At 40.6% G+C, this 14986-nt stretch overlaps 1 protein-coding gene across 2 annotated transcripts in view; it reads right to left on the reverse strand.

The window, feature by feature from the left end:
• Positions 1 to 978: 978 nt before the first annotated feature.
• Positions 979 to 14986, reverse strand: part of LOC149445152 (cytochrome P450 2G1-like) — a 33300-nt gene continuing 19292 nt past the window's right edge. For both annotated transcript variants that reach the window (XM_089654219.1, XM_089654218.1), the window contains 5 exons: positions 12906 to 13082; positions 10656 to 10791; positions 7456 to 7643; positions 4611 to 4752; positions 979 to 1288 (listed from right to left, as the gene is read on the reverse strand). In XM_089654219.1, the coding sequence (XP_089510345.1) occupies positions 1107 to 1288; positions 4611 to 4752; positions 7456 to 7643; positions 10656 to 10791; positions 12906 to 13082 (825 nt within the window). In that variant the 3' untranslated portion in view covers positions 979 to 1106. The remainder of the gene's footprint in view (positions 1289 to 4610; positions 4753 to 7455; positions 7644 to 10655; positions 10792 to 12905; positions 13083 to 14986) is intronic.

The raw sequence follows: 14986 nt of genomic DNA on the forward strand, positions 1-14986 counted from the left end.
GGCCGGGGACGCTGCAGGGGACGCATCGCGGGAGCGAAGGACAAGGTAAGCTCTGCAGGGACTCCCTATGCAACGCTGCATGGTAAGCCCGAGTGTAGCTCGGGGTTACCGGTTTTGGTACTGAAACTCTACCCCGAGCTACACTCGCGAATACCGCCAGGGAGGTTAATATGCCATTTGGCATTTGTATCTATCACTATTCATAATCTTTATTGATCTACATTTAGCGCTGCACACCTGTTTTATCATAGTGTATATCTGTATGTCCTATGACACTGGTGGCCCTCTAGCTGTTGCCAAATTACAAGTCGCATGAAGCATTGTAAGATTGACAGTTACAAGCAAGACTCATAAAGGCAGAGGCATGATGGGACTTGTAGTTTTGCAACAGCTGGAGGGCCACCAGTTTGACACCCATGTTCTATGGGGCCAAAACTGCACTGTAATCACATCAAAGTAGTACAGGAACCTTTTCTAAAATCGCTTTGCGCTGAGTCAGATTGATATGAATGGACACTATTGGAAACAATGTGATTTTCCTTGTCATGCGATTCTTTTCTACTCAAGTGGCATCTGAAATCGCACTAGTGCAAACCAGGTCTTTTCTTTAAGAATGTTTGATAAATTGCAGAAAAGTATAGACAAGTTGCTCTTTTTCCTAAAACAAAATGTGTAAACCTTTTTTTTTTGTGGTTTTACATTTTTGGTAATCAGTTTAGAGATACAAAAGACCAAGGCTAGGGCACAAGGAGAAAATATCAACTTCTCTACCCCCATGAGGGCCCAAAAGCATACCCCCTGAACCTTGGTGATACCATCCCAAAAGCTAATAGCTAATATTATATTCAGGTTGTACATAATTATTTAATCATAATAAACTTGGTTTAAAAAATATGAGGAATAAAGTAAAACAGCTAATAGTATAAACTACAGTTGCTCTGCCTGATCAGAACCCAAATAATTGTAGAGCTGCAATGGTTCAGATGAAGTGCTATCACAACAGATTTTTCTTTATTACATGCTCTCCAATAATAACTATAGCGACAATGTTTATGATTATAGTATCTTAGAGGTGCAGGATTTAAATGCAGTTCCCAGAGTTCCATTTAGCGCTGGTTGAATGAGAGCTGGTATGTAGTGGGCTGGGAGCCAAAACCACTCATTTTAGGGCTGATGTCTTCTTCTGTGAAGGTCATCTCAGAGGACAATGTGAAGCTCTGCAATACGGAAGTGAGAAAAATAAACAACTCCATTCGAGCCAGACTTTCTCCCAGACACATCCGTTTCCCTGTGTGAACAAAATGGAAACAATATTTTGAATCATATAAGGAAAAACTATTGTTTTGCATAATTTTTTTTTAAGTATGTAAGCTTTAAACTGATTTTATTTATTTTGCAAATTAATATTTAATTTCCTGTCTAGATTTTGCACAACATTCTAAATATTTTCTAATGAGAAAGCCCACCACTAGCCATTCTCTGTCAAAATTGTTTTCTAATTAAAACTCCCTAGAGAATCATGTCATCACTACAGGAAAAGAAAGGAGAGTGTCTCAATAAATAAGATTTTTTTTTCAAGTACATTTTTATTTCAGGGTCCAGACTTTTAGGGAATTCCACGTTTTCTGTAGAGAAAGCCAAGTACTAACTGTTCTCTGTTTGTCTGTCAATTACTCCATTAAGATAAATATGATTAGAGTTAGGATAGGAAAGAGAAGTGTTCTTCCTCTGACTCTGATACATATACAGTTGTGTTCAAAATAATAGCAATGAGACATCACTAACCTGATCAATCACTATTTTTGGTAGAAATGATATTTCTACATGGCAAATAATTTACTAGCAGGTGTAGTAGAGTAATAGAAATCCAACAGACCCAACAGTCATGACATGCATGCTGCTGATTCTGTGTAATTGAATCTCTAATTGAAAGGGGCATGTTCAAAATAATAGCAGTGTGGAGTTCTATTAGTGAGGTCATTCCTTCTTTGAAAAACAGGTGGCAATTATTGCCCTTATTTCAGGAAGGAAGCCAAGCTATCTGTAAGAAGCCCCCGCAAAGTCCCACTGTTGGAAAAAAGACATGTGCTGAAGAGGTTACAATTTGCCAAAGAGCACATTGACTGGCCTAAAGAGAAATGGCGCAACATTTTGTGGACTGATAAAAGTAAGATTGTTCTTTTTGGGTCTAGTGGGCGGAGACAGTTTGTCAGACGACCCCCAAACACTGAATTCAAGCCACAGTACACTGTGAAGACAGTGAAGCATGGTGGTGCAAGCATCATGATATGGGGATGTTTCTCATACTACGGTGTTGGGCCTATTTATCACATACCGGGGATCATGGATCAGTTTGAATACATCAGAATACTTGAAGAGGTCATGCTGCCTTATGCTGAAGAGGAAATGCCCTTGAAATGGGGGTTCCAACAAGACAACGACCCCAAACACACCAGTAAACGTGCAACATCTTGGTTCCAGACCAACAAGATTGACGTTATGGAGTGGCCAGCCCAATCCCCGGATCTTAATCCAATAGAAAACTTGTGGGGGGACATCAAAAATGCAGTTTCTGAGGCAAAACCAAGAAATAGAGAAGAACTGTGGAATGTCGTCCAGTCATCCTGGGCTGGAATACCTGATCACAGGGGCCAGAAGTTGGGTGACTCCATGCAACACAGATGTACAGCAGTTCTCAGAATCAGTGCTTATACAACAAAATATTAATTAAGCGATTCAAAGCAAAGCAAAATCTTCAAACATTTTTCAGTTTATATAGTGAATGTTTGAGTTTGTAAAGAACAATACAAACACTTCTATTTTTTTGAACAGTTTAATATTCACTTTTCTTCAATTTTTTTAGAGGAACAACACAAATTTGATATTTTTTTCTTTATGTTTTGATTTGGAATAGAATGTGTAGTGTCCCCAATGCATTTGTGTGTATGGAAATAAAAGCTATTAGAAGGATTTTGAGCTTTATTCACTTTTTTCAACACACTGCTATTATTTTGAACACAACTGTATATACATATATACAGTATTTGATCCCCTGCTGATTTTGAATGTTTACCCACTCACAAAGAAATGATCAGTCTAAAAATTGAATGGTAGGTGTATTGTAACACTGAGAAACAGAATAGCAACAAAACATTTTAAAGAAATGTATGTCTAACAAATGATGACTGATTTGCATGTTCAATAGGGAAATAGGTATTTGATCCCCTTCACAAAACATGACTTAATACTTGGTGGCAAATCCCTTGTTGGCAGTCACAGAGGTTAGATGTTTCCTGTAGGGGCCACCAGGTTTGCACACATTTCAGGAGGGATTTTGGCCCATTCCTCTTGGCAGATCCTCTCCCAAGTCTTTAAGGTTTGGTGGTTGAACTAGGGGGAAACTATTTATAAAGTCCTTAAATGGAACCCAGCATTTGGAGGCTCTGAGAGATTTTGGGTGGGAAAGAGCCTCCACGCCGGATTGTGGGTACTCTGGTAAAGTGCAGGAAGCTGTCAGCAGGTCTGTGTGAGTTGTTGAGTGGAAGAAGAGGCATGTGAGAGGACTGTGAACTATCTGGCTACTGAGACACTGCCTAGACACCTATAGACCTTTCATGGACCTCGAAGCAGGCGGTTACCATAAACCCTGATGTGGTGCCAGTATACAGGTGGTGAACCGTTATGTTAATTTATGTAAACCAGTTATGACCTGTTTTTATGTAATTTGCTGAAGAAGCTGCTTTTGCTTGCTTGGTTTTTTGGAGGAAAAATAAAGACTGATTACTTTTACAAATGGCTGGCTAGTGTTCTGAACCCCAAAGATTACAATATATACAGAAAGGGTGCTGTCCAAGCCAGTGTGGTGCACAGGTTTGTGCCAAATAAGAAATCTGTGAAGGCTTATGCTGACCTTTCTTTGATCGTCCTTTGAAGCAAATCCCCCTCCAGAGGCTTTGTGAGTGTCCATTTGCTATCCCTAATCTGGCTGACAGGAACCCACCTCTAATGCTAGACCTACTGCTCCCTCACATCAGAAGATATTGCTGTAAAGTGTAGGGTGGAGCTGTTGATGACGCCATCAAGCCAGACTTTCTGGGTCTTGTAGCAGGAAAGAGTGCTGTTGCTCTTAAAGCAAACCATCTGAGCTATTGCCTTTATACAGACAAGTGAGTGCAAGCTGAATGCATGTTTTAATGTGGGTGCTTTTATTCTTTTAAATAAGTAATTGTGAAATTGCTCAAGATAAAATAAATGGAACCATTACTTGCTCTGTATATAACAGAGTATCAAGGAGGAGGAGACAGAAGCATATGGCAGCACGAAATAATGCCAGTTGGTGAGAAAAACATGTATGACTTTGGAATACAAGCTACAGTCATCCGTAAAGGTGAGCAGGATTTCAACTAACTGATTTTGGGAGTGATGTATTCTTCAGGTTATAAAACCAACATATATTTGATTGTTTAAGGGGTAAGTGCTGCACTATAAAAATCTAAAGTTTTATTTTCAGGTTACTTAACTTGAGGTGCAGGAAGCTTTAATTCACACAAGAAGGGGTTTAATCTGATAGTGGGTATCTTGGTAAACTTTATATGTTAAATCAACAGTACCTGCAGAAAAGGGCATAAATGCCTCATTCTTCTTCAAACATCCATTTTCATCCAGGAAGTGTCCAGGATTAAATTTGTGGGGTGTAGCATAATGTTTGGGGTCCCGCAGCACAGAACACAACAGTGGGTAGACATCTGTACCCTAAATACACAAATAATTCACAAACAGATAGATGTCAAAACTTGCCAGATATGGAGTTGATATCAGATATGAGTCATCAGTTGTCAGTGGGGTTTTTAATTATTGGTAATCAAAAATTAAGAAAAAAAATGGCGTGCGGTTCCCCCCAATCCATACCAAGCCCTTCGTGTCTAGAATACATATTGAGGGGAACCCCCACAGCAAAATTAAAAAAGTGGCTCTGGGTCCCCCCAAAAATTCATACCAGACCCTTATCCAAGCATGCAGCCCGGCAGGTCAGGAATGGGGGGGGGGGACGAGCAAGAGCCCCCACTCCTGAACCATACCAGGCCACATGCCTTCAACATGGAGGGTGTTGCAAAGTACCTTGTCCCCATGTTAATGGGACAAGGGCCTCCTCCCCACTACCCTGGACAGTGGTTTTCTGAATGCTGGGGGCTTATCGGAATCTGGCAGCCCCTTTTAACAAGTGTGTGCATGGGGTAAGTGTAGTGTATAGAAACACAGGAGGTAGTTTTTGACAAGCCCTTTATTAAAAAAACAAAAATGTAAAAATGTTCCCCGGTGTAGATCCATTATCATAATATAGAGGCTTCGCTCTCAACAAACGTTTAATCCGCCTGACAGTTCTTAAGTAGCTTCGCCCCCTTGTGATGTTATCAACCATGGGAAGAGCCCCTCCCTGCCCCAAAGCTCCCCCCTTGTGTTGAGGGCATGTGGCCTGGTATGGTTCAGGTAGGGGGCGCTCACTCATCCCCTCCATTCCTGACCTACCAGGCTGCATTCTTGGATAAGGGGCTGGTATGGATTTTGGGGGGACCCCACGCCATTTTCTTTTAATTTTAGTGTGGGGGGGGGGTTCTTAATATTTAATTGCCATACGAGACTTGAAGGGCCTGGTAAGGATTGATGGTGAACCTCATGCTGTTTTTTTTCTTAATTTTTAATTGCTGCTTACAGCTGATGACTCATTACATTACTGCATGTTTTCACTACTAAAATACTGAATTACTTCATAAAATAACTAATGCAGCATTTTGTAGCGTTTTGTAGTGAATGCCAACAAACTTTATGAAAAACGCTGTGCGGAATCTTACCGCATACTGCGATCCAGTAATGGTATCCATTTTGTGAATTGTCCCCCATAATCCCTAACCTAATCCATAACACTACAACACTACATAAACCACCAAAAGCACATGTGTATCTTAATGGGTTCTGGAATAACTGGGCCTGAAGCTACACCATCTGGTACCAAGATGCACAGCACCCAAGTAAAAGTAAGTTTCCAGGTCAGGATGGCAGAGCTTCTTCTTTAGGTTCACCAGGAAGATTTCCAAATCAAAAATATTAGCATGAATTTCACAGGGAGTTTGGCCCAAAGTCTATCTACAGGTACTTTAGAAAAGCATTTGAGAAACTTCTTTACCTTCCACAGAGGGAAAAAACAAGTTACAGGCTTGTCATAAAAAATAAAATGTGGCTGGGGAAAGATGCTGGACAAGTTGCATTGCTTAAAAGTTGCAGCAGCAGGGAAACATTGACCTGATTATACTAGCAGAAATACTATGACTGGCTGAGCAAAATGCTAAATCCTTTAAGTTAAAGTGGAACTAAAATGTAAAAATACTCAACCTGCTCCAGCGATGGGATGTCTAAGAGCTCCTAGCTTTTCCCAGTTTCTTCTGGGTGTGGGTTTTTTTAGGGGTCTTGATGGTATGGTGCAGGATGACACATCTCTTGTGCAGGGCTTTTTTTCAGCGGGAACACAGGGGAATGTAATTCCGACACCAGAGGGTCTATTGATGCTGCCTGCTGGGGGATCTATTGTTGCTGGAGATGATCTATTTTTCCAAGAGGTCTATTGTTGCTCGGGGGGTCTGTTGTTGCTAGTGGATCTATTGTTACTGAGGGTGCATCTTATGTTGCAGGGGGCTAAGTCATTGCTGGGAGGGATCTACTGTTGAGGGTGTAGCAGGGGCGGACTGACCATTTGGAAACTCGGGCACTGAACGGGGGCCCGGGGTCAATAGGGGGCCCCATGAGATGCCCCTGGTACCTTTTTCATAGGCTTTGAGTTTGGCCAAGGACACAGGGGCCCCATGATCCCCTATTGCCTGGGGGCCCCATGATTTTTCAGTCCGCCCCTGGGTTGGAGTCTATTTTTGCTGGCTGCTGGAGGTTCTATTGATTCTGGCTTCTGGGAGACTATTTTTCCTGGGGTGGAGCTTTTGTTGCTAGCAACAGGGGATCTGTTTTACTGCCCTTCTTGTTAACAGTAGCAAATTCTATAAAAATAATTTAGCACCACAAAATGATACTTGGTTCTGTATTCTCTAAAAGGAGCTGTACTGGGGAGGGGGATAGGGGCTGGAACCAAGGAATGGTGCTTAGAGATGGGTAGGGGGTGGACACACGGGGTGACTCGGAAAGGGGGAGTTCCTGCACCTATTCCCTGAGAAAAATGCCTGCCCGTGCACATGTGCATGTGAGTTAATTCATCCTGGCAGATGCTTTACAGTGAGCTGTGTATTTAGTCAAACCTTTCTTTTAATAAAAGAAAAAAAATCCTTCCCCTGTGCAATTTTTTTGTTTTATGGCCATATTTTCACTTTAAAACATTTTATTACATGTATCTTATGTGTATATTTAACTGTTTGTCTCATTTTCTGGTTTATATATCTAGGGAAAAAAATAACCCACCTTTGGAATAGTATATCCTTTAAACTCTGTGTCCCGTGTAACTGCGTGAGGAAGGCTCATTGGAGACACATCACAGAATCTCTGGATCTCATGGATCACAGCATCAGTATATGGCATCTTAGTTCGGTCATCCATGTTTGGGGAGCGATTTTCACCAATTACCTTGTGTATTTCTTCCTGGATTTTGGCTATGAAATGTTAATGGGTGCAGTTAGTTTCTGTGTATATACTTTGTACATCAAAACAGGGTCCAACCTACAGCCCTCAGACCACATCCAGGTCTCTACGTGAAGTTATCCAGCCTGTAGCTAGGGTCAGTGGCTTATTCCCAGTGTGCATAGCTTTTGTATTAAAGTCAGCAGAGAATGCCTATGGTCTCTACTTATGGTCTCTACTTTTGATGTGAGGGGGACTCTGATTAGGACCCTGATGAATGGGACAATGTGATATGGATCCTGATAAAAGGGCAGATTCTGCTGGGGACCCTGATGTAAGTGGGACTCTGAAGTGAGCTCTCTTTCAAGAGGGGGGCTCTGATGGGGACCTTGATGTAAGGGAGGATGCTGATGGGGATTTGCAGCTTGCAAATATTTGTAACATATACAATGTGGTCCTTGTAATGAAACGTTTGGTGACCTCCTGAACTAAGACTCTGGGGGGATTAATAAAAAGTGTCAATAGCAATCAATCAGCTTCTATAGTTAATTTTTTCCACAAAGCTTAGAAAGTGACTATTTAAAAAAATGACAAAAAATGTACTGCTACCCAGGAGCATCTAATCTAGTGGTCCTACATTTTAAACAGAGGTTGAGTTCACTGTATTTCAGACTTTAGTGGAGTGAGACTATGGTCAGTGGGAGTAGAAAATGCCCTGGCATCAGGAGTAAAAAATGACCTAGTGCCTGTGGCCAATGGAGGGAGGAACAATGGCCCATTGTTAGTGTCATTGGAAGGAATAATGTGCCATCATTTATGCAAGTGGGAGGAATTGTCCCCATCACAATTACATCAGAGAGAAGAATAGTTCCCCAGTATTGGTATCAGTGGGAAGAAAATTGCCCCATCTTTGGTTTCAATAGGAGAAACAGTATCCCATCTTTGGTGTCAGTGGGAGGAATAATGGCCCATTGTTGATTTCAGTGGAATGGATAGTGCCCTCTCATTAGTGTCAGTGGAAGGCATAGTGCCTCATTGTGGGTGTCAGTGGGAGAACAGTGCCCTAGTGTTGATGTTAGTGGGAGAAATAGAGCCCCATTCTATGCTTTATTGGAACAAATAGTTCAACATTGTTATTGTCAGTGAGATGAATAGTGGTCATCAAACGTTTTGTGGGCAGTATTGTGCTCCATCATTGGTGTCGAGGGTAGGAAAAATGCCCCAAGGACCAGTTAAGGCTAGCAAAGGGCTGCATCTAGTCCACAGGCTGCAGGTTAATCTAAACTGTTGATTTTCAATTTCAGAGGTATAGGGAACCTGAACATTAGCTCCTAACACCACCAAAAGTCCATACATATGTAATGCTGCAAAAGACTATTGGGGTACATTTACTAAAACTTGAGAGTGCAAAATCTGGTGCAGCTGTACATGGTAGCTAATCTGCTTCTAACTTCAGCTTGTTCAATTAAGCTTTGATAATACAACCTGGGAGCTGATTGGTTTCTTTGCACTCTCGAGTTTTAGTAAATCAACCCCTTAGTGTCTGCAGAAATACTACAGAAGATCAGAGACTGAGGATATGCTACAGGTGTGGTAAGAGACTGCGGACATGCTGTAGGAGACAGTCAGAGACTGAAGATATGCAACAGGTGCATATGAACAGTGGAGATACATGGCAGGAGTTAGAAAATTGGGCATGCTATGAGGCTCGGTTCACACTATTGCAGGTCATGCTACCCACGCTTGCTCAGGCATGGGCTGTTTCGCCCACGTTTCTGCACAAAAAAAAGTGCATGCACCTTTTAGACAATGTTGCCTGCAGGGAAACCGCAAATAGACCATGCGGTTTCCCTGCGATTCCCACACCTGCAGTCATGCTCCAGGCTGAGATGCACAGGGGGTGCCATTCAGAATAAATATCAGCATCGCGCATCTTGTAAGAGCAGCATCATTCGGCTCCAGGTGGTTGCGGGTGCGGGAACAGGTGCAATTCCCACATGTGCAACCAGCCCACAAGTGTGAATCTAGCCTAAGAAATTGCTAGAAATCACTGCCATTAAAGTCTCTGTACAAATGAATGCTCCTACTACTGAATGTGGTTTTCAAGAGCTGTATAACAAGTACCGAAGGACAGTAGGTTGGGAACCAGGATTAGTTTGTGCTGTCCATAGTAGAAGATCCACCATAATGATGTGAACCTCCTGCGCTCACTAGTGTTCAACTCTATACATATAGAAGAGAAGCTGCTAACATTAAATCATATACCAATGATTACCATAGACATATAAATAATAAATTATAATGTAGCGCTACTCACATAATAAACAAGTGCATATAAATATATGTACCAAGTGTATCAATTAGTGAAAAATACCAAATCAACTATTGACCAAGTGATTTCATGCAAAAATCCAAACAATTATATGTGAACGCAAAATGTGAAGGTGATAATTGAAAACAATTGATGCTGATCAAATACAATCTTCAAAAATAATTATAATGACCTAAATCATATGGAAAACATATATATCTCTTTATACAAATCCATTCAGTGTAAATAATATATAAAATCACGCATGCATATAGTGAACATACTATAGTGGAACCACAATACAAAAACAACAAAATCAGTGCTCTTAAAGTCCAAAATATGCCGATGGTAACACTTAGATGACACACACTCTTGCTGATATTTGTGTGCAAGTGGATATGACAATCCGACCACCGTCTGGATAAGCCTCTCTTGCGGGTCAAAGCGCTTTACTGGATCCTTCTCATGGATCCTCCAAGCCTGCTATCCCTCCAATCCGTGAGAAGGATCCAGTAAAGTGCTTTGACCCGCAAGGGTTGAAGTTATAAGGTTGATTTGGTATTTTTCACTAATTGATACACTTGGTACATATATTTATATGCACTTGTTTATTATGTGAATAGCGCTACATTATAATTTATTATTTATAAGATCCACCATGTTTTCTAATAATTTCATTACCACAATAAGCTATAAGAATCTCAAAACAAGAGACCCCAGGGAAGCCATTTACCTTGTATGTCAGGATACTTCAGGAGCACCAGGAATCCATGTCGTAGAGTGATACTGACAGTTTCTGACCCAGCAATAAACAGATTAAATATTGTCGTTAACATATTCACCATGCTGAAACTGGGGTTATTTTTCTCCTTAAGACACAAAAAACAACAAGATAGGTTTAATACTTTACATATAAACAAATTTTATTTTACAGGATTTACAGTATATAGCACCAACAGTTTGCACAGCGCTTTACAACATAAGGGCAGACTGTACAATTATATAAATAAAGAACCTGCGCCACGGACATTGTATAAAACAGTAAGCTGCAAAACCTAGCCTATAAACTTATAGGATATACAAAACTTCAAAAAAATAGGTTGCACTTAAATACATACAAAAGTGTAACAAAAAAATAACAAAACAATAAGAAACAATATTTTAAATCAAAATAAAATCCAGCATCTGTTGGAGTTCATCCCTTGCTTCTTCAGTGTTGTTGTCACCATATTATTCATTTCTCCCAGAACAACAAGTACTATGTGCTGGTTTTTCAACAATCAGCATATTACTCTGGTGAGTTCTATTTAACCATTTTTGGTGGTGGATTTACTTGGTGATGAATTATTTTGGACATTATTCATTATTTGAACTTTTGGACTTTTTCGTTTTTGCTGGATTTTATTTTGATATAAAATATTGTTTCTTATTGTTTTGTTATTTATTTTTTTGTTACACTTTTGTATGTATTTAAGAGCAACCTATTTTTTTGAAGACTTTACAATTACAATACAATTTAATACAGGACAGATCAGATGCATGTTAGAGCTTAGATGGAAGGTCAAGAGATACAAAAAGTAATAAATGTGGGGGATGGGCTGATGGAGAAAATACATGTACAGTCGCTAGGTGATGACAGAATAGGCCTCTCTGAAGAGATGAGTTTTTAGGGATTGCCTAAAAGTAGACAGAATAGGAGATAATCAGACACATTGGAGAAGGGAGATCCAGAGGATGGGAGCAGCTCTAGAGAAGTCCTGAAGGCAAGCATGGGAGGAGGCAACAAGGGAGCTAGAGAGCAGAAGGTCTTGGGAGAAATGAAGAGAATGATTTGGTTGGTATTTTGAGACAAGGTTAGTGATGTAGTTGGGAGTTGTAAGTGGCTTTGTTTGTTGTTCTAAGTATGTTTAATTTAATTCCTTGGGTGAGTGGCAGTCAATGGAGAGATTGGCAGAGAGGGAGAGTCTGGCAGCAGCATTCATGATGGACTGAAGGAAGGATAGCCTATGTAAAGGTAAGCCAATGAGGAGGGAGTTGCAGTAGTTGAGGCAGGAGATGACCAGGGAGTGAGTTAGAAGCTTTGTGGTGTCATTGGTTAGGAAGGAACATATCTTGAGATGTTGCGGAGGTTGAGGCAGCAAACTTTGGACAATGATTGGATGTGAGCGGAAAGGATAGATCAGAGTCAACGATTACACCTAGAACCATGGCACGTGGGGACGGGTTGATGGTTGAGCGATTGATTTTGACAGAGAAGTCAGGGGAAGGGGCACGTGGGGGAGGAAATATTATGAGCTTGGTTTTGGATAGATTGATTTTCAGGAAGTGGTGTGACATTCGGTCTAATATGTCTGTTCGTAGACATAAACTTACAGATGTATTTAACCTCTCAGAATATCTTCAGTTAAAATTTAAAGTTTTAAATTTTTTTCTAATTTTGGATAGAGTAATACCAACTGTCATCTTCTTCTTCTATCAGCTTGCCATTGAGGGGATTTCCTTTCACTTCTTGTCCTTTAGACACATCACAAAGTGAGAAGAAATCTCTTCAAAGTAAATTAAATCAAGAACAAGTGTCCCTATTGCAAGACTTCCCCTCCTGTTTGGGTGACAAATCATTTTCAGTCCCAGTGCCAATGGTCACCAGGACAAATGGGGAGGCTGAATTCCCCTATTGGAGATACATAAAGCAATAAAAACCTAATATGCGGTCTAACCCCTCATCACTGTATCCAAAACGAATGAAAACATGTTTGCTTCTAAATACACTTTGAAGGTGCTGGATTCTACAAGATAAGGTTCCTTTGCTAATTAATTAGATCCACATTTTGCATTCCTGTGCATAGTGACATGAAGGCACTCTAAGCATTACACCTAATGGAATATTGCCTTTCAGGCACCTGCTATCCATACTTTCTGAAAACATGGACACATTTTTTTATTGTTTCTGCTAGTTACTGTTCTGTGGTTTTGTTGGTGATACCTGTTGGTGTTTGATGAGGAAGCAGTCTATGAAATCTCTGGGTGAGTCTTGATCCAGTGTCTGTTTGTTCTTCTCCACTCTTTGTGTGACAAAGTTCAGCATATGAGCCATATGTTGATATATCCGTTTATGAGGTCCTGGAATATACTTCATTAACCCGGGGAGAAGAACCTGTAGCTAAGGAAGCACACAAAGGTATAACCTACAAAGGCAATGTAGATAAGTTTATAATGTACTGTATGTTCCATCATCATACATTGTATTACTGTGAGTCCATAAGGATATGCTCAATATTTCCACTTTAACATGTTATGAGGCAAGACTGGCAAAAAATTTTCCTGTAGTTACTGCTAAAACAATCTGCCCCGGATGATGGTAATGAAACTTGTAACGGTGCGTGCCGTCAGACCCCAGCCCTCCTCACCAACTTGTGACCGAAGGACCAGCCGATCTCACACCGCGCTGTCACTTGCGTAACAATGCCACTCTCAGCTGCGCCCTGCACAAAGATTTTCCAGCTCGCGGGGCCACAATCTATGTGCCAGCAGCCTGAGAGCGATTGTTACTGGGTCAGGTTAATTACACAATTAACCCTTCACACTGCCACCGCCACCTTTTTACAGAGAAGGAGGAAACTCACAAATCTTAACAGTAACACTATAATATTAGCATAAGCGTCTGTAACACACTGTCACCACGGACAGATGTATTCAGAGGATTATTACATACAGTAGCTCTCTTCAGAGGCAGGGATTCTTTAGTTTGCATTAAAAGCTTTAGAGACAGTTCAACACTTTTCAGAAAATGGGATTTATTACTAAAAAGGTCAAAATGGTGCAATTAAAATATTTATAGAAAAAGATGTAACAAATATATAAAGAGAGCAATAAAACAACAGAGAAATAAAAGAAAAGTTTCAGAAGGTAGAATACTTGCAAAAGTCCTTGGTTTGAGTCCAATCGTCCGAACAAAAGGTTGCCTTTGCTCTCAAGTCTGTTAGATGTTCCTGATCGATGTTAAAAGGAGAGCTCATTTTTCTCCAGGCTGTCAGTCTTTTCTATTATCTCAAAGGGGTGTCTCCTGAGAACAAATGGCCAATCACCCCATTTGGGGATGGGTGTTAGGCGGTAACCAAGGTTATGACCAAATCCCTTACAAGTTCATACTACGGTCAAGAACCTTCAATAGGTACAGGTAGCATCCTAGCAACTGGCAGATTAATATTTAGAATCATATTCCAAACGCACAGATCCCAAACTTTAGCATATCCTTCTACTCCAGATAAAAGAAATAGCTTTCTACCCTCTTGTAGGCACTACATAGGGATGTAAGGTGTCATGTGACTCACATTAAAATGACCTGTTTGAATATATACTTTATATTAATGTGCCCAATTCCTGCTGAAGTTTATGAATGTGTTTGAAAAAATGAATGTGGAATGTACGTTTTATGGCACACTCTAGTCCTAATGGCCTATTATTGTTTTACGATTGGGCAGAGGAAAGTGGTTTTCAAGCAGACCTCCTGGAACCAGACTAATTAGTGGTTTACAGCCATGGAGCTCATCCAGCTGTGCTTATCTAGGACGATATGCACTTTTGAACTCCTTCACTTAGAGACCCACATTACATTCAAAAGGGAGGAGGGAGAACAGGAGAGACAACATGGCCGTGACCTAACAAGATGGCTTGTCGTGTACTGCATCCATGCCTCTATTGCGCACAATCATCACAAAACGCAATGGCAGAGCACTGATTATGTGATCTCCACAGAAGTAGATAACTAAATGTCTAACACTGATCCACTGTAAGGATGGGGTGACCAATGTTCTTGTTTTGGTTTTGTGCCCAGCATAGAATGAGCCTTTTCCTGCAAGAAAGGTAGATTTCCAGTTCTTCTATTGTAATTTATTAGTGTACAGTGCATCTACAAGAGAGGATGGCAACAAAGTGGCTTAGTGTTTAGCGCTTATATCTTGCAACACTGGGATCCTTGGTTAGAATCTTGACCAGGATATTCCCTGTTCAGCACCCTCCTAGGTAGGTTGCTAGCTAGGTTAGGTAAATTTAGTTATTTTAGCT

The sequence above is a fragment of the Staurois parvus genome, unplaced genomic scaffold (genome assembly GCF_062004578.1).
Source record: "Staurois parvus isolate SC_StPar_1 unplaced genomic scaffold, SC_StPar_1.0 ptg000746l, whole genome shotgun sequence".
NCBI lineage: Eukaryota > Metazoa > Chordata > Amphibia > Anura > Ranidae > Staurois > Staurois parvus.